The sequence below is a fragment of the Lepidochelys olivacea genome, assembly GCF_965140295.1.
Source record: "Lepidochelys olivacea isolate rLepOli2 genome assembly, chromosome: 5".
Lineage (NCBI taxonomy): Eukaryota > Metazoa > Chordata > Testudines > Cheloniidae > Lepidochelys > Lepidochelys olivacea.
Window position 1 is genome coordinate 72,758,787 of NC_140415.1, and position 26,359 is coordinate 72,785,145.

At 41.3% G+C, this 26,359-nt stretch overlaps 1 protein-coding gene and 1 long non-coding RNA gene across 3 annotated transcripts in view; one reads left to right on the forward strand and one right to left on the reverse strand.

Moving 5' to 3' along the window:
- The window catches only part of MCC (MCC regulator of WNT signaling pathway), a gene marked incomplete at its 5' end in the record, with an annotated part of 360,091 nt that overhangs the window by 237,411 nt on the left and 96,321 nt on the right, over positions 1–26,359 (reverse strand). Inside the window, one exon of one of the 2 annotated variants that reach the window (XM_084628619.1) lies at positions 20,943–20,993. The exons of the other annotated variant lie outside the window; for it this stretch is intronic. Coding sequence (XP_084484745.1) covers positions 20,943–20,993 — 51 coding nt within the window. The remainder of the gene's footprint in view (positions 1–20,942; positions 20,994–26,359) is intronic. 2 annotated transcript variants of the gene reach the window in all.
- On the forward strand, positions 45–12,896 carry LOC311520813. Its single transcript, XR_014711703.1, has 3 exons — positions 45–123; positions 11,625–11,730; positions 12,786–12,896. It is a non-coding gene; the product is annotated as an uncharacterized lncRNA (long non-coding RNA).

Sequence of the window (26,359 nt, forward strand, 5' to 3'; positions counted from 1 at the left end):
GGGCGGTGCCAAAGGAGAAAGGGAGGGGGAAGGAGAGAGCTACACAGAGTTCATTTTGGAATTGCAGGCATCTTTCCAGCTTTCTGTACGCTAATTACTGATTACTGCAACCAAAACTACAAGGTAAGCATACAACTGTAAAAGTTACCTCCTTAGCTATGTAGCTAGATTCTTATTTCCCCCTATTTCCATATGCAATTATACGAGTTTCTTTTTATGATTTCAGAAAATTGAAGTGAACCTAAAGCTATATTTGAAAACCAGGAATTTTACATGGTACATTAAAATCTTACAAAATTTAGGGCAGATATTATTAGATGAATAAAAAAAATCAATCATTTGAATTTAGCATCTAACTAGTAGCCCAGGAAATTCCTAGGAATATAGGTTCTTATAAAGAATGTGCTGATTTCAACAAAACATACAACAGAAGATTTAGTGACAACCTTTTCCCCTCAGTCCTTGCCTGCTATAGATACTCCACTCAGCCAAAATGTATACTGCTTTACATTGCTTGGTTATACTGGTGAAGTTAGAAGCTTGGAGTCCCTTATCCTGTGACTGAAGTGTATCTGATCACTTTGTTTAATGAATACACCATATGTCTAAAATATCAAATCCTGGGAAGAGTTGATTTTTATAAAGAGCAAAAATCAAATCAGGACAAACGGCACAACTTCACACCTTGGCAAATCCATTTACACAGGGAACAGTGCTTGCCACGGTAGCATTCTGAAAAAGACCCTCTGAATAGTATGTTTTCCTCACCTATATTAATTACAGGATCAATAATCATCATCAGATATAACGATAATTCTTCTGAATCACAATAAAGTCTATTAAGACCATAGAGGAAAAGAGATTATCAAAATAATAGCAATTAAACCTTTTGGGTTGGAGCACATCCTGCTTTAATAGACCAGGATCTGAGTATCAGTCCCTCCCCATTTCCCCTTCATGCCAAGACCTAGCAGGTGTGGATGCTGCAGTCTCACTGTTAAGTACATTGTCTTTTTCCCCACCCTGGATACATTTTCCATCATTTCTTTTCCTTCCTGATTTTGCTTTCTAGCATCAACTGTTTGTTTTCTTTACCTAGTTTCTTCCCTGTCCAGCATACATCCCCTCTATTTTTCACTCCGTTTTCTGCACCCAATTCTCTTATTTTTGTGTTACCTTCCCTTTCTCACCTTCACCTCCCTCAGTGTTCTCTTATATTCTTGCCTGTTTATCTCCTTTGTCCCCAACGCGTGTTCTCGTTCACCTTCCCCCAGCTGCTGGCAACGTACTGTGCTGCTCTCTGCTGGTAGAACGCTGCTGTGCATAGGGCCGGGAACAGCATTGAGTACAGCTGCCTAAGAAAATAGGACCAGAGTACATGCCCAGTGGCCTTGGCTCAGCAGGTCTCCAGAAGCAGCCAGAAAGATGGGCGTGTCCCACCTCTCTGTAAAGTCCGAGGTGCCTTACAGGTTGGGAGTCCCAGTGTTGAGGAATATATGCTCTTATCTTCATATGTAGAGTCGTTAAACACATTAATTTCCTGCACACTATAATGGGGCTACCCATGTTTTCTCCTGTGAAAGAGACACCTGATGGTGAATTACCATAAAATGTTTTGATACAATGCATCCGATGAAGTGAGCTGTAGCTCATGAAAGCTTATGCTCAAATAAATTTGTTAGTCTCTAAGGTGCCACAAGTACTCCTTTTCTTTTTGTGGATACATACTAACACGGCTGCTACTCTGAAACTTGTAAACCTTGAGTTATTTTTTGTTTAAAAATCCACCATCGCTGACAAAGAAAAATTAAGAATATTCTACTCCTTCCTAAATTAACCTCTCCAAATAGAAGTCAAGAGTGACTTTACTCTGCAAAAGGGATAGATTCCAGAGTGAAGACCTAAATTTATCCTCAGGCACACCCATTTCACATGGGGTTACAGCACATTATCTTTACAGTACTATACCCTTACACAACCAAACACAACCCAACTGAAAGAGAAAGGGATAAAGGTCCTAAAATAATTCTGTATTGCCCTCCTAAGGTCAACAGTCTTTTTGAACTACTTGCTGGCTAGCCAGTGGCTGACACAGGAGTACATGATCCTACAATCTAAAAAAGAAACTTCAGCTCTAAATATGAGGGTGCGATGCATTTGAGATGGACTCTGTTTTTGAGACATTTTTAAGTGACTCTACACTTATACCCTTATTCTTCTGCCACTTTCTAGATTTGTTAGTAACACTATGGAAGAAAATAAGGAGTCACCAGTGGAAAAGTAAAAATGGAATTCAAATACATTCAGACATGCTAAGGAATATCAGGAGGCGCAGCCAAAGACTGTGTAAAACTAAATGTTAAAAATGGATGCAGAGTGAAACTCTAAACCCTGAGGGAATGTTATATTTACATTAATCCCAGATGACTCTCACTACTAATGCTGGAACACTGCAAATGGGTGATATAGGGTTACATAAACTATGAACTAAAACAGAGAAGCCTGAACAGAGAATAAGTGCTGACACCTCACACTCAGCATTGAAAGGCATTTAGCATTTTTAAAGGGTCTTTCATTAAGTATATTATGGGGAGCAGCTTAGTTTAGTCCCAATTCTGCAAAGATTAATGCACCTGCTTTGCTTTATACACTGTGAGTAGTCCTATTGACTTCTTGCAGTATGTAAAGCTAAGTGGATGTATCCTTGAAGGATTGGGGTCTTCTGTTAGCATCAGCTTGAGTTATAAAACTCTAGTCTGGTCTCTATTATGGAAAATTGTTTTCATTTGGAAATTACTAGATTTAGTAATGGCAAAGGAGAATGTTTCTGCAAAGTGTGAAGAAGTTGTTTGAAAATGTTTTTGAGTTAAAATGCATTAAAAGTACCCTGAATTAAAAATCAGCTTGTTACTTCCCTTTCCAACTTTACACATTGGCTATGAAGACCTATGCACTGGTAAATTGGAAGATATAATGAATACGTTGTAACTAAGCATATGTATTGCTGGATTTTTGTTGTGAATGGCTTGGTGTCCAATACAGCTTGCATTGATGTCAATGGGAGTTATGGGCCAAATCCAGTGCTCACTAACCAACGCCAAAGGGATTTATTTTTGTCATAGGCTTTCATTTGTTGGTGTAAGCATGTTGTCCTCTACTGGCTAGTTACAGTTCAGAGAAAACAGAAAGGATCAATCTATATACGTAAGCAGATAACAGACCTCTCCTTTCAGCTCAGGTGCTAGAGGCCTTTGTTGTTGCAGCTGTAAAACCAGGGTTCTAGTCCCAGGTCTGAGGTATTTTGCTTAGAAGAGATGATGAAAAGACTAACAGCTACGGTTAGTTTTGTTCTCTTTTGCAAAAATAAAATCATTACCATATTACATTTTTAAAGCTAAGTCTAATTGACAACTAGAACATGTTCTGAAATTTTTGAATAAATTAAGAACTTTTTAAAAGACTTTAAAATGGCTGCTCTTTTAAATTTTTATGAAGTCAACCATTTCTTGGGGCTATCTGTCAGACCAATGAAATCATATTACATCACAAAATTCAAAACCTAGACAGATCTAACTGAATACATCCAGGCAGCCTCACTGTTTATAAATCCATATATAGTGGTCAGGTATAGTACCATAGTGATAAGAACCTTATAAATGCTAGGTTTCAGAGTAACAGCCGTGTTAGTCTGTATTCGCAAAAAGAAAAGGGGTACTTGTGGCACCTTAGAGACTAACCAATTTATTTGAGCATAAGCTTTCGTGAGCTACAGCTCACTTCATCGGATGCATACTGTGGAAAGTATAGAAGATCTTTTTATACACACAAAGCATGAAAAAATGGGTGTTTACCACTACAAAAGGTTTTCTCTCCCCCCAACCCACTCTCCTGCTGGTAATAGCTTATCTAAAGTGATCACTCTCCTTACAATGTGTGTGATAATCAAGTTGGGCCATTTCCAGCACAAATCCAGATTTTCTGCCCCCTACCATGCCCCTTTGCCATGTACATTGGTCAAACTGGACAGTCTCTACGTAAAAGAATAAATGGACACAAATCAGATGTCAAGAATTATAACATTCATAAACCAGTCGGAGAACACTTCAATCTCTCTGGTCATGCGATTACAGACATGAAAGTTGCGATATTACAACAAAAAAACTTGGCTTGAATAGAGACTGGGAATGGCTATTTCCCCTGTTTTTTTCCTACCCCCCCCCCACCGACATTCTTGTTAAAACCTGGATTTGTGCTGGAAATGGCCCACCTTGATTATCATACACATTGTAAGGAGAGTGATCACTTTAGATAAGCTATTACCAGCAGGAGAGTGGGGTGAGGGGAGAGAAAACCTTTTGTAGTGGTAAACACCCATTTTTTCATGCTTTGTGTGTATAAAAAGATCTCCTATACTTTCCACAGTATGCATCAGATGAAGTGAGCTGTAGCTCACAAAAGCTTATGCTCAAATAAATTGGTTAGTCTCTAAGGTGCCACAAGTACTCCTTTTCTTTTTATAAATGCTAGTTGATAGATTAGGTGCATTACCATGTCTTGTGCCACAGGCAGCTTTCAAGGGCAAGAACAGTAAAATTTTTCGGAAGAAGATGTGGTTAAAGAACTGCAATGAGACTTACACATCAGGGTTCAATTTCTGGCTTTGCCACCGTCTTCCTGCATGACCACAGGCCATTCACTTACTGTCTCTGTTCCTCATCTGTAAACCAGGGATAGTAATGCTCCCCTTCTCTCAGCCTTTCATAGAATCATAGAATATCAGGGTTGGAAGGGACCCCAGAAGGTCATCTAGTCCAACCCCCTGCTCAAAGCAGGACCAATTCCCAGTTAAATCATCCCAGCCAGGGCTTTGTCAAGCCTGACCTTAAAAACCTCTAAGGAAGGAGATTCTACCACCTCCCTAGGTAACGCATTCCAGTGTTTCACCACCCTCTTAGTGAAAAAGTTTTTCCTAATATCCAATCTAAACCTCCCCCACTGCAACTTGAGACCATTACTCCTCGTTCTGTCATCTGCTACCACTGAGAACAGTCTAGAGCCATCCTCTTTGGAACCCCCTTTCAGGTAGTTGAAAGCAGCTATCAAATCCCCCCTCATTCTTCTCTTCTGCAGGCTAAACAATCCCAGCTCCCTCAGCCTCTCCTCATAACTCATGTGTTCCAGTCCCCTAATCATTTTTGTTGCCCTTCGCTGGACTCTCTCCAATTTATCCACATCCTTCTTGAAGTGTGGGGCCCAAAACTGGACACAGTACTCCAGATGAGGCCTCACCAATGTCGAATAGAGGGGAACGATCACGTCCCTCGATCTGCTCGCTATGCCCCTACTTATACATCCCAAAATGCCATTGGCCTTCTTGGCAACAAGGGCACACTGCTGACTCAAGGGCACACCGCTGACTTCTTTGTCTGTCTTCTCTATTTAGACTATAAGTTCTTTGGTGTAGGGACTTTCTCTTAAGATGTATGTCTACATTAGAGCTAGGGGTGATTCCTCATGTAAGACGTACCATCACTAGCTTGAAGAGCTCTAGCATGCTAAAAATTGTGTAGCCATGGTAACGGTGGCATGGGCAGCCTAGCTGTGCTGAGTAAACCCCCCCAAACACTTTGGGTACGTACTTAGCACAACTAGCTCGTGACTGCTGCCCATGCTACCACGGCAGTGCTACTATTTTTAGCATGCTAGCTCAAGGAAAGCTAGTGTGAGTATGTCTAAGGTGAGCAAGCCTAATGCGAGCTGGGAATCACAGCCTAGCTCCTAGTGTAAACAATCTTAATATGTGTTTGTACACTGCCTCGCTCAGCGGGGCCCTTATCTCAGTGGAGGCCTGTAGTTACTACCATAATACGAATAAATAATAATAAACTGGACATGATTCACTGTCATTGAAGCTGACGGAGAAAGGAAACAGTCAATGAAAAATATATTCTACCAAACCGAAGACACCAGGGTGAGCTACTTCATATACATAATGCAGTCCCATCAGTGAGTGCTTTTTATAACCCTTACCAACTACTGAGGTTGCATACTGCTTGTAGACAAGTGTAGTTTCACTGACAGTCTTCCTGTGACAATTTCAAAACTAGTAGGGTAGTGTGTTCTCTAGTAACCACTATTAGCTGAGCTCTGCTCACTCTTAATTTAATAATCTGGTGACCACTCTATCCCATTTATTTATAGATTTAAAAAGACAATACATTTACTTACCTACAGTAAAGAAAAATTGAGAGTTATCCGGATGTTATGGTGTCCCTTAATCCTGCCACACAAACAGTTACTGCAGATGCTACCTTTTTGTTGTCTCTGGAGAGTCAGATCCATTATGTCAGTTTGGGTACTAGCATTCTCTTTGGATGGGATACAACTTCCTCATATATTACCTTTTGCTTTTGAAATTGCTCTAAAATATAGAAATTTTTAGTGCTACAGTGATTTTACAAGGCCTCCCACTCACAATATCCCTCAGGGAATACAGTCTTCCACTTTCTAACCATTACTGGAGAGAGCATGACCCAGCTATCACACACGAAGAGTTTTTCCATCATTCTTGTTTTGTCAACTGCAGAGTGAAAACTGCAGAGCAAAAGCAGCTATTTCTTAAATATAAATATACACATAAAGTATACAAGTCAAAAAAAGGATGTTAGGCAAGTGATTCCACTCTATATGGAACATGAATGATTGCCCATCAACTTCAACATGTGTGAAATGAGGGGTATTTTTTGGACTCATAGACTATCAGAGTTGGAAGGGACCTCAGGAGATCATCTAGTCCAACCCCCTGCTCAAAGCAGGCACAATACCCAATTTTTTTTTGCCCCAGATCCCTAAATGGCCCCCTCAAGGATTGAACTCACAATCCTGGGTTTAGCAAGCCAATGCTCAAACCACTGAGCTATCTGTCCCCCCGTTTGTTCTCTCTAGTTAACTTCCTAAATGTCACTACTGAAATTTCCTAAATATTTTATCATGGTAATTCTCACATAATTACTGCAATTAAGGCTGCACCCTTCACAGTCACAAGCACAAACAGATTACCCCTTTAATTTATTGTAAACTTTAGTTCATCCTGAACACTATGCAATATTATGAGGGCAGATTCTTGTTTTCACTTCAGCACAAAATATATAGGTATCCTAATATCAGTGGTTTGTATTTCCCAGGACAGAATACTAGTACTCTGAAGCTTAACATGCAGTTTGGAAGTGGGAATTCAATACAATACTTGGATAAAATTTCCAGACAGTTCCTTATTCAATAGCACTAATGCACTCTGATTTAAAGGTGGTGGCTAGAAAGGATGGTCTGCTCTTCTTGATGGAAATGATTCCCATCGATAATACTGAAGGTTACCCACTCGTGTCAAGAGAAGAATGTCCAGCTCAGCTGTAACAATTGAAAGTAACCCTGCCCTGAAAAAATGAAGTACTCGATTTGAAAAACATGTCAACTTCACTTTTCTGTCCCTTCCAGTACACTATCTTGATTAGTCTAAAACGGATAGTATATCTAGAGGAATGGGATTTCCAAACAGCACTTCAATCACAGTTACTCACCCCTTCGCCCCTCTCCAAATACTAAATCCACTTAAGATGTCATGTCCTTGACCAGACCAATCTTCTTTGCAGTTCACATTTGATCCCTTTAATTATCCTCCAACATTTCATGTCACCAAGCCACGCACTAATCTGTCAAAACCAGCAGCCCTAGTTGTCTGTCTTTTCATCTACCACTATCATGCATTCACAGTGATTCCCCTTGACCCCACAATACCTCAGAAACAGGCAAAATGACAAACAAGGCACCAGGAAACCCACACAGAGGCCTGTTACTCAGTTATGGACCTGTCTGAAGAAAGCAGAGAAAGATTGTAGTAATTTTTAAGTTCCCTTTCTCTGACAACCACCTCACCATCAGCTACTTGCCTCTACCCATAAACCTGGCCATTCTGTGGACTACAATCCTTCACATTCATTACTCTTCTGCTGCTCTTCCCTACTCTCTCCACCCTCTCCTTAGCTGAGTTGTCAATTCCTCCCCCCACTTGCTCTTTTACATTCTTTTGTCTCAGTTCAGAGTAGCCCCCAATTATTAGCTTCCAATCTCAAATGGCACTGCACCAGTTCCCATGCTCTGGAGATAGTTCTGAGGTCATGCACACTTATTCAACTAAAATTTGGTCCTCACCTCCTTCACTTCTGCTAAATTCCTTGCCAAATATCTCTACTTTCCCACCTAACTAGAATCCCATGTCCACAACACCTGTTTGTTTACAACCTTCAATTCTCTCCAAAGCCCTCTCCATTTGCATCTTCCTCTCTCTCTTTGCACAATACCGTGCCAGCTTCTTCAAAGAATAGAGCAATGAGATCTGCCATGATAGCCATCTTCCCCCACCCCAACACTCTCTCCTTCTTCTCCCTGTCACTGACACTGGGTTTTCTTGCCTGATCTACCCCTCTTCCCCATTCCATCCTGCTACCTGACATCCCTTACTCTGACTCTCACCTCTTCCCTCACCTCTAACTCCTTTCCCTCACAAAGTAAGCATGCTGTGGTCCCCTCCCCTGTCTCAAAGAGACATTCCTCAACCCCATCCAATTACCACCCCATTTTCCTTCTTCCCTTCACCTCGAAACTCATCAAGCAAGGAATCTGCAATCATTGCCTGAATTTACTCTCCTTTAATGCCACTCTGATTATTTCCATCATCTCCAGTATATTGAATCAACTTCTCAACAATATTAATATCACCTCCTTCACCCTTGTACTTAGGTGCTTGGTGATAGGCATTGTACGTTAATCTGAATAGAACAGAACCCTCCTGGGACCTCTCCCCTGCTTTCAGGACTGCTGATCCTGCTTGATATCTTGCCTTTCCATGGCTTTTACAACACTGTCCTGCTCTGGGTCTCCTCCTCCTCCTTCTCTTGCCATTCTTCCAGTATCTCTCTTGACAAGTCCCACTCCCCATTTGCACTTTCCTCATGGATTCCTCAGGGCTCTGTCCTAGTCCTCTCCCTCCCATTCTCAGTGGATGATCTTATCTGCTTATACAGGTTCAACTACAATCTCTATGCTAGCAACTCACAAATTTACCTTTTTGACTCCTGAACAATCACTCCTCCATCCAATCAACGTATTTCAGCCTCTCTCTCTGCAATATCACCTCTTCCGAACATTTCACAAATTTCAAATGGCTGTAAGTGATCTTCTAATCTTCCTCCTGAAACCCCCTTCACTCTTCTATTCTCTTTCACTGGTGTACATACCACTAGTTATTCACCCAGACCTGTAAAGGAAGGGTAATTTTTGATTTCCACCCCATCTCCCTACACATTTACACAATTTCTACACATCTGTAAGATCTATTCTTTTTTTCATCTCTTTCTGGCTCCAATGAGCATCCAGGACATTACTGTATCTCATTCTGATTAATGTAACTTCCTCTCTGGGCTCACTGTTAGGTCTACACTGGAATAAAAGACACGCAGCATGGCCACAATCCTTCACATCCAACACGCAGCATGGCCACAGCTAGCCAGGTCAACTGACTTGGGCTCGCAGGGCTAAAAACTGCTGTGCAAATGTTTGGGCTGGAGCCCAGGCTCTGGGACCCTCTCCCCTTGCAGGGTCCCAGAGCTCAGGCTCCAGCCTGAGCCCAAAAGCCTACACAGCAATTTTACAGCCCTGCAGCACAAGCTCCACAAGCCTCAGTCAGCTGACCCAGGCCAGCTGCAGGTGTTTAATTGCTGTGTAGAGACACTCACTGAGACCCACATAACCCCTTTAGTCAACACAAAATGCAGATGATCTTCCTTGACCACTAATCTAACCACATTACCTTCCCCCTCTTTGAATTCCTCCACTGGCTTATCTTTTTCCAGTGCATCAAGTTCAAGCCTATTGTCATCATCTTCAAGGTCCACTTAACTCTATCCCATACTACTTATCTGACAGTCTCATTTTACATTTATCCCTTTCACTGTGTACTCCTGCTGCATCAGTGATGCCATCTTTGATATCCTGTTTATCCACTTCTCCTACAACCTTGTCTGCACTTATTTTTATGCTACTCCCTAAGCATGGAATGCCTTTCTTGAGCTTGACTGCAAAGCTACTATCTTCTCTTTTTAAGCCCCACCTCAAGAACCATTTCTTCCACAAGGCCTACAAGAACCTTGCTGAATAAATCTACTGCTTATTCATTTGTTTCCCTTCTCTCATCCCAAAAAACCTTTTAAAAATACTTGTTTTACTCTATCATGCTGTATAGTAGCCTCACAGAGTAACTGCATAATGCAAGTGCTGCTCCTCTACCCCTCCCTACTGGCTGGTTGCCCCATCCTGTTGAGTTACGTCCAAGATAGGTTTCTAGGTTCCTGGGGCAAAGACCTGTCACCTGTATCAGAAAGCACCTAGGACACTTATGGGTGCTGTTAAAACACACGTAATTTCTCTCTCACTCGCACAGTTTTCATGTAAAAATCAGATTCAACTAATAAAAAGCACTTAACATCTCTTTGAATCTCTCTGCTCCAAGCATTTCTAATGTCCTTTAACCCCCGCTCACCTCCCTAAAATTATAGCTTCAAGTAGGCAAAGTAATAGAAAATGCAAAGGATAGGAAATTGGAGCTGAGGTTTTAGCCTAAGGGCACGGCCCTCACTCAGGCACATTGGTAGGGTTCTTATCACATTATGAACTCTACATAGAACAGAAATTGCCCTTTCTGAAATTCAAATAGTTTATTTTGCTTGCTTCCTACAAAGATGAAAAGTGGAGTTTACCAATACATTGCAATATGGCTGTTATCATAATCAGTGTCCCTGCTGTGGAAATCATAATGTGAATTTGTAGTTTGAAATGAAGCAATTACACTGAAGTGTTTCTCCACAAAACTGAGAGAAAAAGAAAGGTGTGTGCAGAACCACTCATCTCTGCAGAGGACACTTTTCCTGCACTAACACCAAAACTGTTCTTAAAATCAGCAGTGTTGCCAACCAGTCATTCATTAACAACTACACATAATCAAAAATAAGTATGGGGTTGGCACAGGGCCTAGTGGAAGCATTCTTCAGTTCTTGGAGTTGATTACCCAGGGCTGATAGCATGAGGAGCAGGAGTCTCAGCCCCTGGACAGCAGAAGCCCTCTGGCCAATTTAGCTATGGTACTGAAGTGCTCCTATGGAAGCCCTGTCCAGTGCTCCTGGGCCAGGAGGAAGATGGTAGGCACAAAACTGGGGACTTGAAGGGGCAGCAAAGGTGGCTGCTCCATTATGATTGGAAAAGCATTCTAAGAGGCTAGCTTCCCATAAGAACATCGACTTTTCATTTTATTCCTGGAATACCCATACTAGGGCAACCACAGCATGAAGTTTTATTAATTTATTTAAGTGGATGAGGGTTCACCTAGGCTAAATATTAGCAACTGCAAATGTTGTAGAGCAAACAATTTGTGCTCTGAGATCAAACAGAAGAATCTGGCCTTGTAAACAGGGGCTGCTGCAAATATGTAGGGGGCAGTTACTCCTGGTGGAATTCTGCGCCACTGCACATGCGCAGAATTAATGTCCCCCACAGATTTCTTTGCTTCTCCACAGAAGAATGACTGACAGGGAAGCAAAGGCAAACCGTAAGAGCAGTCACACACCCCTCCCCAGCAGCGTGGACATGTTGTTTTGGGTGCCTGGAGCAGCTGGCCAAAAGGTAAATCATTGTGGTGGGGGAGGGAGATCCTGGGGACGCCCTGGTTGGTGGCTCCTACACCAGGCTCATCTGCTAGTCCCAGCTAGGCTGGGGAGAACGGGACTTCCTCTTCCTCTACAAGGAGCATCTGGGGCCAGGTCAGACACACCCCCAGAAACCTCCCCCAGATTAGTGGTCAAGGAAGATCTGCAGGAGTCTCACTCTAGCCCTGAAGTGGGAAGGGCTAGCTTCCTGGGCATAAGGTACCTGAGGTGGGGCAGTGCTCTGGAAGGGCAAAGGAGCTCCAGCCTGGCAACTCCCCAGGCTGAGGCCTTGTTGAAGGCCTACAAAAGGTACTGGGGCTACAGAGGTGCAAGCCTGGGAATAGGCAGAGGCAGCTGGTCCTAACCCCTTGCCAATGATGAGTGGCCATTACAGCCTGCCCCAGTGAGTGGGGGCGAGATAACAACTGGCAATAGCCACTGAGGCAAGGTGGGTTTAGAGGGTTGGGGGTTCCCCTGGGAGGGGAGACCCAAAGTGTGGAGGTACTGCTGGGGCAGAACCCCAGGGCACTGGGGTCTGGAAGGGACATGGGGCCAGCAGCAGGCAAGACACCAGCCAGTAGGAGGCGCTCCGTATGCTGGGGAGCTAATTCCCAGGACGACCAGCAGGCGGCGCCGCGCTGGTGACTCTTATCCCACTACATGCACCCAACAAGCCTCTGTGCATCCAGATCACCCCCCACAGCTAGACTGCCCCACCCAGAACCCTCTCACCCCACAGCTGGATCCTGGCCAGGTTGAGCCTCCCTACCCATACTTGGTACACCTGGTGCAGAGAGGCAGGGCCCTGGGTGTTTCTGAGGCAGGCCCGGCCCTTTCCTTTTGTTGTGTCGGGGTTGGGTGCAGCCTCACCGCCAAGTCCGTGTCCTGGGGGGCAAAAGAGGAGACAGCAGGGTGATCTCCCACCTCCATGCAGCCAGTGGCCTGTGCTCCCCACTGCCATGTAGGAGCCTCCACATTTATTTATTGACAAAATGTGTGCAAAAAAATTATTATTTTTTTTTTTTGGCACAGAATTCCCTCAGGAGTAGAAAATATCAAACTGTGTTCACAGAAGCCCCTGTTGCTACAACTGGTTTGTAATCTTTTTTGGCAGGCTGGAAACCAGGAGGTTAACACTGCTACAATGTCCTTGTCCTGGGCCTCAGGCTCAGCTTACCACTACCGTATTATGCAGAACATCAATACAAAATTCTATTTAACTGTCTGGGTTGGCTTAGTCTATGAATTGCCCTTGATTTTAGTCAACTGAAAAAAAGGTGTGGAAAAAATAGATCTGAAAGTCTGGATCTGAACCAGCACTCTCCTCCTAACTAGGACAATAAGAAGGAGCTGTGTGGAAACACTGTTTCTAAACAGCATAGGTCACGGGGCTGGGGGGGAGAGGACAGGGATGACCCTTTTTAATTAAATTAAATTAGAAGGCTTGAAACTGTGCCCCAAAACTTCACAATCTATTTTTATTTACATACGCTGTAGCACCTGGCCCCCATATCATTTTCAATACACAATTGCCGCCTTTTGCAAAGGATGGTCAAAACCCACCATTTTGCTGCATAGAGGCTACATGATTTGCCTATAAGGGAAATCATCTCATTGCCACATAAAAGATCCAGTTAAAAGCCTCCAGGAAGAGCATTTATTAAAAGGCTGCCTGAACAAACGTGCCTTGTACTGTGCTCGAAGCTTGCCACTTGGGGCTCTGATCCATCACAGAGGGAGAGAGTGCTGGGGTGACCTTTTAAATATAACACAAATAAGGTATCAAAAATTGCGAAAAGGAGCTTTGATGTAGTAATCTACTATTAATGCAAAAATGGCATCAATCTGCTACAGAAGCAAGCTTTCATAAGAGTTTAAAATTTTGCTCTTGCTCATCTATATTTCTGTCATGATCCAGTAAGTTCAAGAGACAGAAACACTACATTTCACATAACACAGATGAGTCCTGGCACATCTAATCTACCATCTCCACTTTTAATTTGTATGAGAAAAATGAATGACTGAGCAGTGCTGGAGGGATATAAAAGCCAGGGTCATATAAACACAATGCATAATCCTATTACACCTGATGCCAGGCTCTGAACAAAAAAAACTCCATTACATATGCTGGCTTGGAATCAAAGACTGCAAAACCAAACTGCTTTCTCCATCCCCAAACAAACATGCAAACGTCTGTCAAACAAAACAACTTTCAGCTGCTTTCAGACAAGCCAAGCTTGCTAAATCCATATTCCTATAATCAATTTCCATTTCAATAGAATCACTTTCTAATTTAAGCCTGATAGAATGGAAATGATGGTAGGATGGAAGTGAAAGAGCAAATGAGAGGATCATCTCAAGCTGAGATATTTTGTAGAAGCAGGCTTCATTGTCCTGACTGCTAGGTTCTTCTTCAGCAGTAAGTTGCCCTATTAGGATGGGTTTCACTGGCAGAAATCATAAGACTGCATTTTTTAATACTAGCCTGTAACGGCATAAGATAGACATTGGGATTGTGTGCATATGAGACAGAAGCAGACAGACCAGTGAGCAGAAAATGGGTGGCGTAACTACTAGAGCACATGCCATTCCAGGACTAGGACCAAAATCCTGTATACCTTAGTCCCAACATTCCTCAGCTGTCTACCAAATAGCTGTGAAAACCACTGGCAAAATATGTCTCATCCCTCTAGCCATGTGCTAGATACTGAGGGTATCAGGGGAAAGCCCAGCTCTCACTCACTCCTGAAGAGGCTGCCTGCTCTTGGGAGTCCTAGCACAGTCTGCTGCTGCAGAAACAATGGCATGGGCCCAGCCTTACATTATTTAATAATAAAAGGAATACCGAGTGTGATTGAGTTTAGCAACCCCACCCTGAGCCTGAAGGGACTAATGAGAGCCTATAGGTGCAATCAGCCTTGCCCCACTACACCTGACATGGCTGGTAGGCCAAGGCAAAGGAGGAAAAGGACAGCTCGCAGGTGGCTGACTTGGAAAGGAAGTAGACTTTTTGAGCTAACCCTATGAAGGAAGGCAGCTGGGACCAGAGCCTAATTAGAGACCATCTTGAAGCTGTCCGGAAGGATCAGCTAAGGCCGGAGCCTAACTAGAAACTCCTATGGATCAGAGACTCCTTGGGGCAGGTAGACCTGGTGCAAACCTTTTCATTCCTCAACTAGTCTGGATCCCCTTTGTTTTGGGTCCTGAAGAAGAGTCAGTGAGGGAAGAGACTGTGAGGAAGGCCTAGTTGTAGACCATGGCTGGAAGCAGTTTAGGCATACAGCAGAGGCTCTGAACGAACAAACCTCATCTTTTTCATACAGGGTCTCTGAGCTGGAACCCCGAGGAGAGGCTGGGCCTGACTTCCCCTACCAGCCCACAGAGGGTGGGGATATGAAGACACTAGAGCCAGGGGCTGACAGGCCCAAAAGCCTTAAATTGGGTGAACTTCCAGCATGATGCTGTCAGGCCAGTGGCATGTTGGATTGGGGGTTTCCCTGGAAGGGATAGGACTATAGGTGACCTGGATGGAGGGTTAAGTCTCAGGAAAAGGCAGACCACTTCAGGGCCAGAGCAGGGCACACCAAAGGACAAGAAGAGCCACTATACCACACCCAACCAGCAAGGGGTGCACTGGTAGATAGATCACATGCGTACAGTAGCTATTTTACAATGCTCTCAGAGCACTTAGCAAAGAAGGTCAGTATCACTGTTCCCGTGTTACAGATGAATATTTACATTGTTCATGTTCAGTTATTGTTTTTGCATGCTACTGAAATTTTGCTGACAGTGCAACTCAGCACAGAAATGGCACTTTTCAAAATCTCTCAGCCAAACCCAATCAGAATTTCATTAGAGAAAGAAAAGACAAATCTCTGACCCTGGTCTTACACCTGCTGCATACAACTGAGTTGTTATGTATTCTCTAAAAAAGGTTACAAGAATCATTTACAAAGCCAAGTGTTAGACAATCTAACTACAGGAGTTGCTACCAGCTCCTTCTGCAATACCCAGAGGTTTTACAGCTGGTTATCTGCTGGGCTTCTCCCCTTTGATAGGTGTACAGAAGCCACAAGATTTGCTCCCACATTTTTGTGCTCACAAACCTGGGAAGCACAATTTTTTCCACCTTCAAATAAATAAAGGAATCTTGGCCTTTAGAAAATTTAATCCATTAGACAAAACACGCACAAAATATATGGGGTCAAATTTTTTAAAGGTGCTCCAAGCCCTGTACCCCAATTTCTGTACAAATGCTGTCTAGATGCTCAGATCGTACACGCAGACCTGCACAGACAAAATTAGAAGCCATGTGTGAAAACCTAGCTCACCATACATGAGTGTTTACTATCTGTAGCTATAAACAACAGGGCAAGGAATCCTATGTGCTACATAAAGAAATACAAATTCAGAACAAGAATCAAGAAGCAATTTTTCCACACTGATGAAGAGTCCATAAGGCAAGATTTCTGAGACAAAAGCAACAGAGTTATCCAAGAAACAAATTAGATGCCATCCTGGAGAAAATGAGAATACAGTACTAAAAAGTGAAATCTTGATGGACCCAATAAGCTTTACTCATTGCCGATATTTCTATTTCTGTACAAATGATTTATGTAGTCACTAATAAACTACAACACTATTCTAAGGATGAGAAGTATCAATTAACATATTATGGACAAAATTCCACATTGAAAAACATGGTTTCTGCAATGGTGTATTATAAAGATGTTCAAAACTAAAATACTTTTTGTTTGTAGGTAAAATACAGGAATGAAAGAGTAATAGTCATGAAAACTGAAGTGAAGATTTCAGAGGTGGAATAATATTGCATGTAGTCTATTTCACTATTACTGCAGGTAACTTTTTGGTGTTAAACCAGGCACACAGTTACCCGTAACATTAAGAATTCTTCCCTCAGACTTTCTTAATACTACTTTTTCTCTCAATTCATTTTTTCCCTGAACACAAGTATATTCAAAGCTACACATAAAGCAAACAGCAGCCTTAATTTACTATTGTTAACCCCACCCCTCAAAAATAGAAACAATGCGTCAAATTTATAGCTTCTATAAGAGAATACGAGTTCACTGAAGTCAATGGCGTTGGCATCCGCTCACAGTATTCACAAGTAAAGCCACATGCTACAGGACTAACAGTCTTTAGTCACTACAAAACACATTTTTCCCAGATAATTACATTTACCCTCTTGGACAAGAGGCAAGAGTGTTCTGTATTTTTAGGAGTCAATTTGTAAAGCTACTTTGCAGAAGTTTAGTTACATCGCATATATATATAGTTTCCAGAGACATTCTTCTGTAATTTTATAGGGGACAAATCAGCATTATCTTCCTTACCTAAATGTTTGAATACTACAGTGATGGGTGATGATACAGTAACCATCTGAAGTGGTCTTTTGGGGACCCAGTTTCAAGCATAGACTATGGTGTTCAATTGTTAATTGACTGATTAGATATGGAGAGGTAGGAAAGACTATTTTAATAAATTATATAAGCATGCTCCCTACCAGTCATTTGGAGTCATATATGCTGGATGCCTTACAAGGGTAGGGAAAAGGGAGATGGGAAGTAGGCAGAGAAACTGTACATTTTTGTGTATGGTAGGCTCTCAAGGTGCAAAGGGAAAAACAGATGGGTCATATCCAGCACTTTACTTCCAATACAGCATGTGATGTGTGAGTAAAAACCCAAGACTGAGAAGGCCTGCAGTGCACTGTTTTAAAGTAATAAAGAAGTTCTGCAATAGTAAGATCTTGCAGATTTTATATTATAGCCCCGTTTGCTATATTAAAAGCAATACTCACCGTAAGTGTTGACCATTCATTACTTAATTTATAGCTATATATATGCCATAGTAGGCAAATGGTTACCCATTATTCAGTGTAAAGAGCCCATTAATGCTGTTTTGGGCAGCCATCCAGAATCCACTGCATTGCAGTCTAAAATAAATTAAATCCTCAGTGATAATCTTGAATTTGTTATTATGTAGATAATCTGTTTATATAAGTGGAACACACTACAATGAGCAATTACAATCTGGATTTGATTGATTAAGGGGAACATTTTCAAGGTGGGAAGGGAAAAGTCCACTTATGACTTAAAAATACTGGTTGCTAGATAACTGTCACTAGTATGAGCTATTTCAACTAAAAAAATTAAACTTGTTCCCATTCTGAAATCAGCTATTCTGTCCTTGCAGTTCTATGCACTTAAGGGAGAATAAATTAGCAAATTGAAGCTCTATTGTGTGGGTCTAAGAAGAGAATATTACACAAAGTGCGTCTTTTAGAAAGGTGTATGGTATAATACTTCCTAAGAAGTTACTATTTTACCAGTCAAAAAGCAAACCAAGTTCTTATCTGTTGGCTTCTATAGATTGAGCTGTAAAACCCAACTTTTCTCTGTAGGTTCAGCTATTGCTCTGGCAGGGAGACCTCCAAAGAATGCTGTATAAAGTGACACTGGTTATTCAATAGATAGTACACTCCCCTCTGAGTTAGTAAAGAAATAATACCCCTTTATGAAGTCAGGCAATACTGTATGTTGGAGTTGTTGTCTTTGAGATCAGATGTAAACACAAGGTCCTGATTGCAAGTGGTCATGAAATATACCAGTGTGCTTTTTGCAATGATCAGTATGAAGCTCTGGTGCCCATGTTAACCTCTAACGCAGGTAAAAAGAAAAGGAGGACTTGTGGCACCTTAGAGACTAACAAATTTATTTGAGCATAAGCTGTAGCTCACGAAAGCTTATGCACAAATAAATTTGTTAGTCTCTAAGGTGCCACAAGTCCTCCTTTTCTTTTTGCGGATACAGACTAACACGGCTGCTACTCTGTAACTCAGGTAACTACATCCTAGCTACCTAAATTTCTCCATCAGATGTTTAATAGAAAAATACATTTTTAATTCCCTCTCCTCATCTGTTGTCAGTGTTCTCGTTAAACAGTTGCAATATCACCACAGAGGTGGATGTATTTTAGTGGCAGCTGGAATACACCTAAGTTTAAAGCTTTTGTATCAGTTTGTAAAACATCTAGAGAGCCTTTGTAAGGGAAAACACTATGTAAAATAGATCACAACTTTATTAGGTAGTGTCCGTTTACCTGTGAGGGTAAAATGGTCACTAGTCATCACCAGCTTAGAAAGCGGACAGTTTAAAAAATATTTATAGGCCAAATTTTCAAAATGTAGAGTCTCTTTGTGCACGTGCTCTTTGAACATTGACATTTGTGTGCATGTGATAGAATTTACACACACAAAACTCATTTGGATAATACTCTATTTCTGTATTCTATCATTGTTCTCACAAATGTGCTCTACAGTCTTATTGATTATGCATGAGATGAGGTGAAAAAAGTGAGCACATGGGTGTTTGTGGCCAAAAAGTGCATATATGTGCATACCGAGACGCTAGCTTTGAAAATAAGCCCCTATATAGAAACACATGAAATTTACTTAAAATAATGCATCATTTAGTGTTATTCCATAGTAGTCACTTGTGGAGGGAAATATGGTAAAAAGGATGACATTTATCCAAATCCCATAGCTTCATCTTATCAAGCTCTAGAATTCCAGTGAAAAGGCTGCATATCATGTCTGTTGCCATGTGTGGTTTGCAGAGGAAGAAGCACGGACACTCAAGCCTAACACCTCTGTTAGTTGTACCAGGAAGGAGAAACTGAAGGAGAACCAAGACTGTTTGGATCCCCATAAACAGCTTCCTGAAGAGGGAGCAGAGGTGGCAGCACATAAATCAGTTTGCTTTTTCACTACTCTAGTATGAATACACACACTTGTAACTGTGGTCTGATTCTGATGCTTAAAATGCAATGTTTCAGAGTAGCAGCCATGTTAGTCTGTATTCGCAAAAAGAAAAGGAGGACTTGTGGCACCTTAGAGACTAACCAATTTATTAGAGCATAAGCTTTCGTGAGCTACAGCTCACTTCCTCAGATGTATCTGAGGAAGTGAGCTGTAGCTCACGAAAGCTTATGCTCTAATAAATTGGTTAGTCTCTAAGGTGCCACAAGTCCTCCTTTTCTTTTTAAAATGCAATGAAATACATACACCAAATCCCTGACAAAGCTGGAATCTTTTGCTATCTGCAAAGAGGAAATGTATATTCTTAACACCCAAGGATGGTTAAAAAAAACTTGCCAATTATTAGATTTAGGGCATATATAATGGCTTCTGTATACAACATTTATAGCACTATTTAACCCATTGGCACTAGCAGGTACATCAACAGTAAAGGGTGATGGTGTCAACCAAAGGATCAATAAGTTAGACATAAATTTTAGCAACCAGGTGAAGAAGGTAAAGGAAAAATGTGCTTTCAATATTAGACCTAGTGATGGAACCGGGGGAAAATGCCATAAGATTTGTCCCCTATAAAATTACAGAAGAATGTCTCTGGAAACAAAGAGCTAAATATGAAGGTGTTAATAAATCAAGGCAAAACAGACAGATAAAGACACATATTCTGGGGTGAGTAGTCAGTAACTGTTGTTGGATACAAGACTGTGAAGATATTTATTGATCAAATCATTCCCTGTGAGTGACCAGAATAATCTGCCTCTAACTAAAGGATCATCCTCACCTTACATACAGACAATTTCCACTTACAAAAAATGATGCGTTCTTTATAGAAATTAAAACTCCATACTTCTAACAATAGGTTCAACTTGTTTGCTGAGATATTTGTACACACTGGGATAAATCAATTCACACTGCACCCAGGGACAAAAGTAACAGAGATAAATAAGAGACCGCATGCTGCACAACAGGTAGTATATCTTCACAAGCTCTGCAAAGTTGTATATTCACATGGTTTTAAAAATGTATATGGATATTTCTACTTTGTAGAAACAGTAAAAATTTTGGCAAAGCACTGCTGCCTGTTTAGCTTTTACATTACTGAAAACCTTTGTTTAAATGTTGTGAAGGACATGGGGTTCCTCTGCATTAACTTAGGAATGCTATGTATACCATATGAGCGTCCAATAGCCAGAAAGGATATTTTCTGTCTGAGGAATTTATTCAAGAGGCGCTGTTAGGAAAAATAAGCAGGATATAAAACAATGACTAGAGATAAGACCCCCACCTGGGAAAACACTTCAAGGTCTTTAAGAGAACAATGACTGGGCTATTAAGTTGGAAGAGCCTACCTGTCTTGGCTCCAGCAAAATTACAAGACTTGTCTTGCCAAGGCTGGGAACCTAAGATTAAAAGAACACTAAACAGTTAAAAAGTCACTTAGAGGAGGGGGAGGGGCAATAGTGAGGAGATATACAGGGAAACAGGCTGACACAGAGAGTGTCTACAGAAGCAGTCTCAACTTAGAAGTTGAGCCTACCTGGCTAACATCAGGGGGGTTCTAGGTAGATATGCCTGCATACAGATTGATTCTTTCAAAATCCTTGTTCTCTTTGATGTATGTAGTGTTCCTACTGTTAAGAACAAACAATATCTTGTTTTGAAAAGGCCGTATGATATATATACTCTGTATATACCATAGGTCACAGTTCCCAAAGGGCAGAACTGCAGGTTCTGAACCTAAGTTGGGCCTGCTGAAGTAATCACAACTGGCACACAAGGGTCTGTAACCCAGGTCCTTATCTAAGAGTGGGAGAACTGTATGATTCTACACTGACAGAGGTGAAAACTTGAGGCTTGTCACTCATGTGGGTACACTCAGAGAAACCCAGAGACAGGACAGAAGTGAAGCTAGCCCTGCACAACGGTGACAAATGTAATGACGTAAAACAAATTTCTGGGGAGAGACTGTATGTATGTGAGAAGTGGGAGTGCACGTAAGGAATCATAATCACAAGAAACTACTTCTACCTCTATACAGAGTTAGGGCTTGTCTAAACAGCAAACTGGGGTGTGAATCTACAGTGCAACAGCCTGCCACACACTATAACTGTCCCCGTGGATCCTGTTGTTGCACACTAAATGTTCCTTAGCACACACTGACCTACTCCCATTTCAAAGATGAAAACATACTAGAGAACTGTTAGAGCACAACAGCAGGGTCCATGAGGAACCTAAGGTGTGGTTCTACACTAAAAATTAGGTTGGCATAACTACATTGCTCAGGGATGTGAAAAATCCACACCCTTAAGCAGTGTAGTTAAGCTGGCCTTAGTTAGAAATCTTCCATCGACCCTCTCAGGGAAATGGATTACCTACATTGATGGGTCAACCCCTCCTGTCACTGTAAGTAGTGTCTACACAGAAGTGCTACAGCCGCTTTAGCATTTTTAATATAGTCAAGCCCTTAGTGCCTTGCAGGCTAGTGCGAGGTAGATTTACACCCTAGCTTGCCATGCATTAAGTGTTTGCTCAGACAAGCCCCTAGAATTTAGATTGCACTATACACATCACTTCAGCTTTCTTGACAGAATTCAGACTAGTATAAAGGGGAGGGGGGAAATAAAAACACCACACACAAAAAGCAGCGATTCTCATCCTTCTTGATTTTAACGAAACTGAAGTAAAATTTTTCATACAACATACTGATATCAATGTTCAGCAGAAGCCAAAATGGAGGCATTGTCTTCATCTCCGTATAAATGAGAGACTGTTTATTATGCTATTGTTTGAAGTGCAAGGGAAAAAGCATTTTAGAAGCAGAGGCATAATATGATATATGTTAAACAGATCAGAGGGCTTCCATACCAATAAAAATAGAGAAATGTAACATGAATGTGAACACACAAACAGGAACCAGTTGCATATTATATATACTTTTTAAAAAGAGTACTATAATATCTAGGGATTTTAAAATTTATTCGAGTCTTATTTCAGTTATTGGGATTTTTGGGTTGTGTGTAGTTAGCTTTCTATTTGTCAAGACAGGTCAACAGCGCTACCATTTTATATTCTGGGGCAACATGTGTTCCTCCAAATCCTCAGGCACATAGGAGGTCACTACCCTGTAGTATTATCTCAGACTGACAAGACTGGTCACTGCTGAGCTACCATCATTCAGCAATCTGGAAATCAGCCAGAAGGTATAAGGAGAGCAGTTTAGCAGACACCCACCTTCAAACCTGAATACAATCACCTACATGGTCCATCAGAGCCCACAGTTCTAAGAGCAAAACTATCACGTCCAATACTGGCACAACATTGCAAGGCTCCCAACCTAAACAAAGACTTATACCAGCCACTCTTATAACAACATGACTGAGGGAGGGGAAAAATTAGCTGGTTCCTCAACGGCTATGTTTAAAAAGAAAAGGAGTACTTGTGGCACCTTAGAGACTAACCAATTCGGAAATCTATCAACTTCATGAAAAAACTCGTACAGATACGGACAGACATCATCTTCCTTTCCAAATGCAAACAGACGGACATCATACCAAAAGGACTGAAGGTAAAAAAAAATTGGTTAGTCTCTAAGGTGCCACAAGTACTCCTTTTCTTTTTGCGAATACAGACTAACATGGCTGCTACTCTGAAACCTGGGCTATGTTTAAGTATCTAGTAACATATACTGTACATTTTTCAAAGTGATCAGAACTGTAGATTGGAAGCTCTGCTCTTTCCAGACTCTTAACATTTAACCACTATCATTCAACAGCTATGGAATTCATATCAGTGACTGGGCAGGTGTATATTATTAATGATCTTCTTTCAAACTCTCAAATTTGCAATGGATAATGGCAGTAGCCATCAGAATGTGTGGAGACTTTAAGCATAGTTTCTGCTGATTTGTTTTGAGAGGCAAGTAACAAATATTTAGTTTTTGTTTGTAGCTTTCCTTTTAATAACTACAGAGTTTTATTTTGCAGGTGGGAAAGCTGAATCCAGGATCCGCAGCTGCTCATGATCACATGGGGGAGAGGGCAATATGTAGAATGCACATTAGTGAGTTGACACAACTCACAAAAATAAACAAAACTATAGTATGCTAAAAAAAATAACTTAATGGAAACTTTAAGCTTTGTGACATTACATTCACTATTCCTTATGCAAATATGTTTATGATATGAATATGACATAACTGAGATGTACTTTATGTAAGATGGCTCATGTAAGATATCATTGGAAAGGTTATGATTTCCTGAATGTGATTATCCAATTTGTATGCCTGTATCATTTCTGTATCTGAAGTTAGTAATATTAGCTATGTGTCTGTATTTCAAATGTGTTACTTTTGGGTGACACCCCAACCAGCGCTTCAGATACAACAATGGAAAAGCCAGACAGGGCTAATGGGCCATTAGCAGAGACAACGGACTGCGAAAGAGCAGTGGCTTCCTGTGGACCCTGAAGACAGCTTATGAGCAATGGCTGTCACAGCCCTGCAGAGAGGTGGGTCTGAGTCACTGTTCCCTCTAAGCTATGCACGTGCACACAGATCCAAAACCCCGCACACATGGTGAAACACCGTGTGCACAAAAAATGAAATACTACATCGGAGCCAGGCCGAAATATGATTTACGGGCTACTTTTGACATTATTCGCCCGCCATCTATCAACACAGCCAGATTCTACTAGCTGGAGAGGGGGGAGGGAAAGGAGGGCAATGAATCGTACCCCTCCCCGCCACCATTTCAAACGTGGAATGTTGATCACGTCGAGACAGTCGGGACCCACACCTCTCCTTGTAGTCTGTTCATTTGGCTATGTACAAACTCAAGTACGTGTGAGTAAGTCAAAATGCCTGGCCGTAATTGCTAAAGAACTGCAAAGATTTCCCAGAAATGAACAGAGGTAAGTGTTGTTTTCGTGACTGAAATCTTTCAAAGGCATTGGACTTTATACATTAACTCATGATGTTTTACCATTTTCCTGCATTTTTTTGCCGCAGATCCATGGATGTGATCGGAGCTATGCACAAACTTCCGGTATCCTGATCTGAATGATCTCCAGTTTGCTCTTTTGTCGAGTCACACTGTTAAGCGCATTGAAATAGTAGCCATATAATAAAAGTATTAATTTTAAATAAACCAATCTGGTAAAAAATCAATCCCAAAATGTCACTGTCTAGAGGTCTAAAGCATAAAAGAAAAGCGACTTCATTTAAATCTGGATGGCTGGATGAGACTATAGAGACGGTTACACCAAAGTCACATACTGTAATGCTTGTTAAACTTTGTGAAATATTCACATATGATGAGGACAATGGAGTGGTTTGTGTATATTGTTGAGATGCCAGAGCTCTGGGAGAATTTTCAACAGGAAGAATGTGGAATGATGTATGGAAGTTGGATTTCTTAAAGCGTCATCTGTCAAGTAAGTCTCATATAGATGGTGTAACAAGACTTAGAAACAAAAACCCTTCCTTACAGAGCGGATTGCTCAGACCCAGAAGAAATCAAGGTACTGATTGACAGTGTGTTGTTGGCTATTAAAATGAACAGCTCAATGCTTTCTGTTCAGGATATTAATGACCATATGGAAAAGTATGTGCAAATACCAGTGAGCTGGAGAAGTAAAAATTATGCTTTTGAGTTTCTTGAACTCATCAACTGCATTGTCCAAAATTACCTCATGCATGAAATAGCGTTGGCAATGTTTCATACTCTAGCTGTTGATGAAAGCACTGATATATCCATTAACAGATACTTGATACTCTACTTTAAATACAGATCCATAAATTCTGAAGACCATAAAACTTTGTTTGGTGGACTATTACGATTGCAAGAATGTGATGCTGTTTCAATGCAAACTAGATACCTTTAACTTGGGTTTGAATAGAGACTGGGAGTGTCTGAGTCATTACACATATTGAATCTATTTCCCCATGTTAAGTATCCTCACACCTTCTTGTCAACTGTCTAAATGGGCCATCTTGATTATCGCTACAAAAGTCTTTTTCTCCTGCTGATAATAGCTCATATTAAATAATTAGCCTCTTACAGTTTGTATGGCAACTTCCACCTTCTCTGTGTGTGTGTGTGTGTGTATATATATCTTCTTACTATATGTACCATTCTATGCATCCACTGAAGTGAGCTGTAGCCCACGAAAGCTTATGCTCTAATAAATTTGTTAGTCTCTAAGGTACCACAAGTACTCCTCTTCTTTTTGTGGATACAGACTAACACGGCTGCTACTCTAAACCTGTTTCAATAGTGTCTGCAATTAAAGAGTTTTATAAAAAACACCAACTTGATCTAATGAAAATGGTGATGTTCACATCTGATGGTGCCGCCATAATGTTGGGCAAACTCAATGGTGTGGCGACTCAGTTGAAACGTGATATTCCACACTTAGTCTAGCAACATTGCGTTGCACACTGGGAAGACTTGGGGATTTCCGATGCATGGAAAGACGTCAAGCTGATAAGAGACATCAAAACCTTAATGAGAACTGTCTACACGGTGTTCTATCGGTCATCCAGGAGAAAATGCAAATTTCAGGAAATAGTGGATGCTTCTGAATGTGAGTCAGTGGCTTTCAGGCCACTCAATGAAGTGCGCTGGTTATCTAGTCACTTTGCACTTCGAGCAATTATTTGCAACTATAATCCTCTTCTGGAATATTTTGAGCAAGACAAAGATACTGATCCAGTTTCTAAATACTGCCACAAAAAGCGGAATACCATGGAATACTGAATAACATTAGA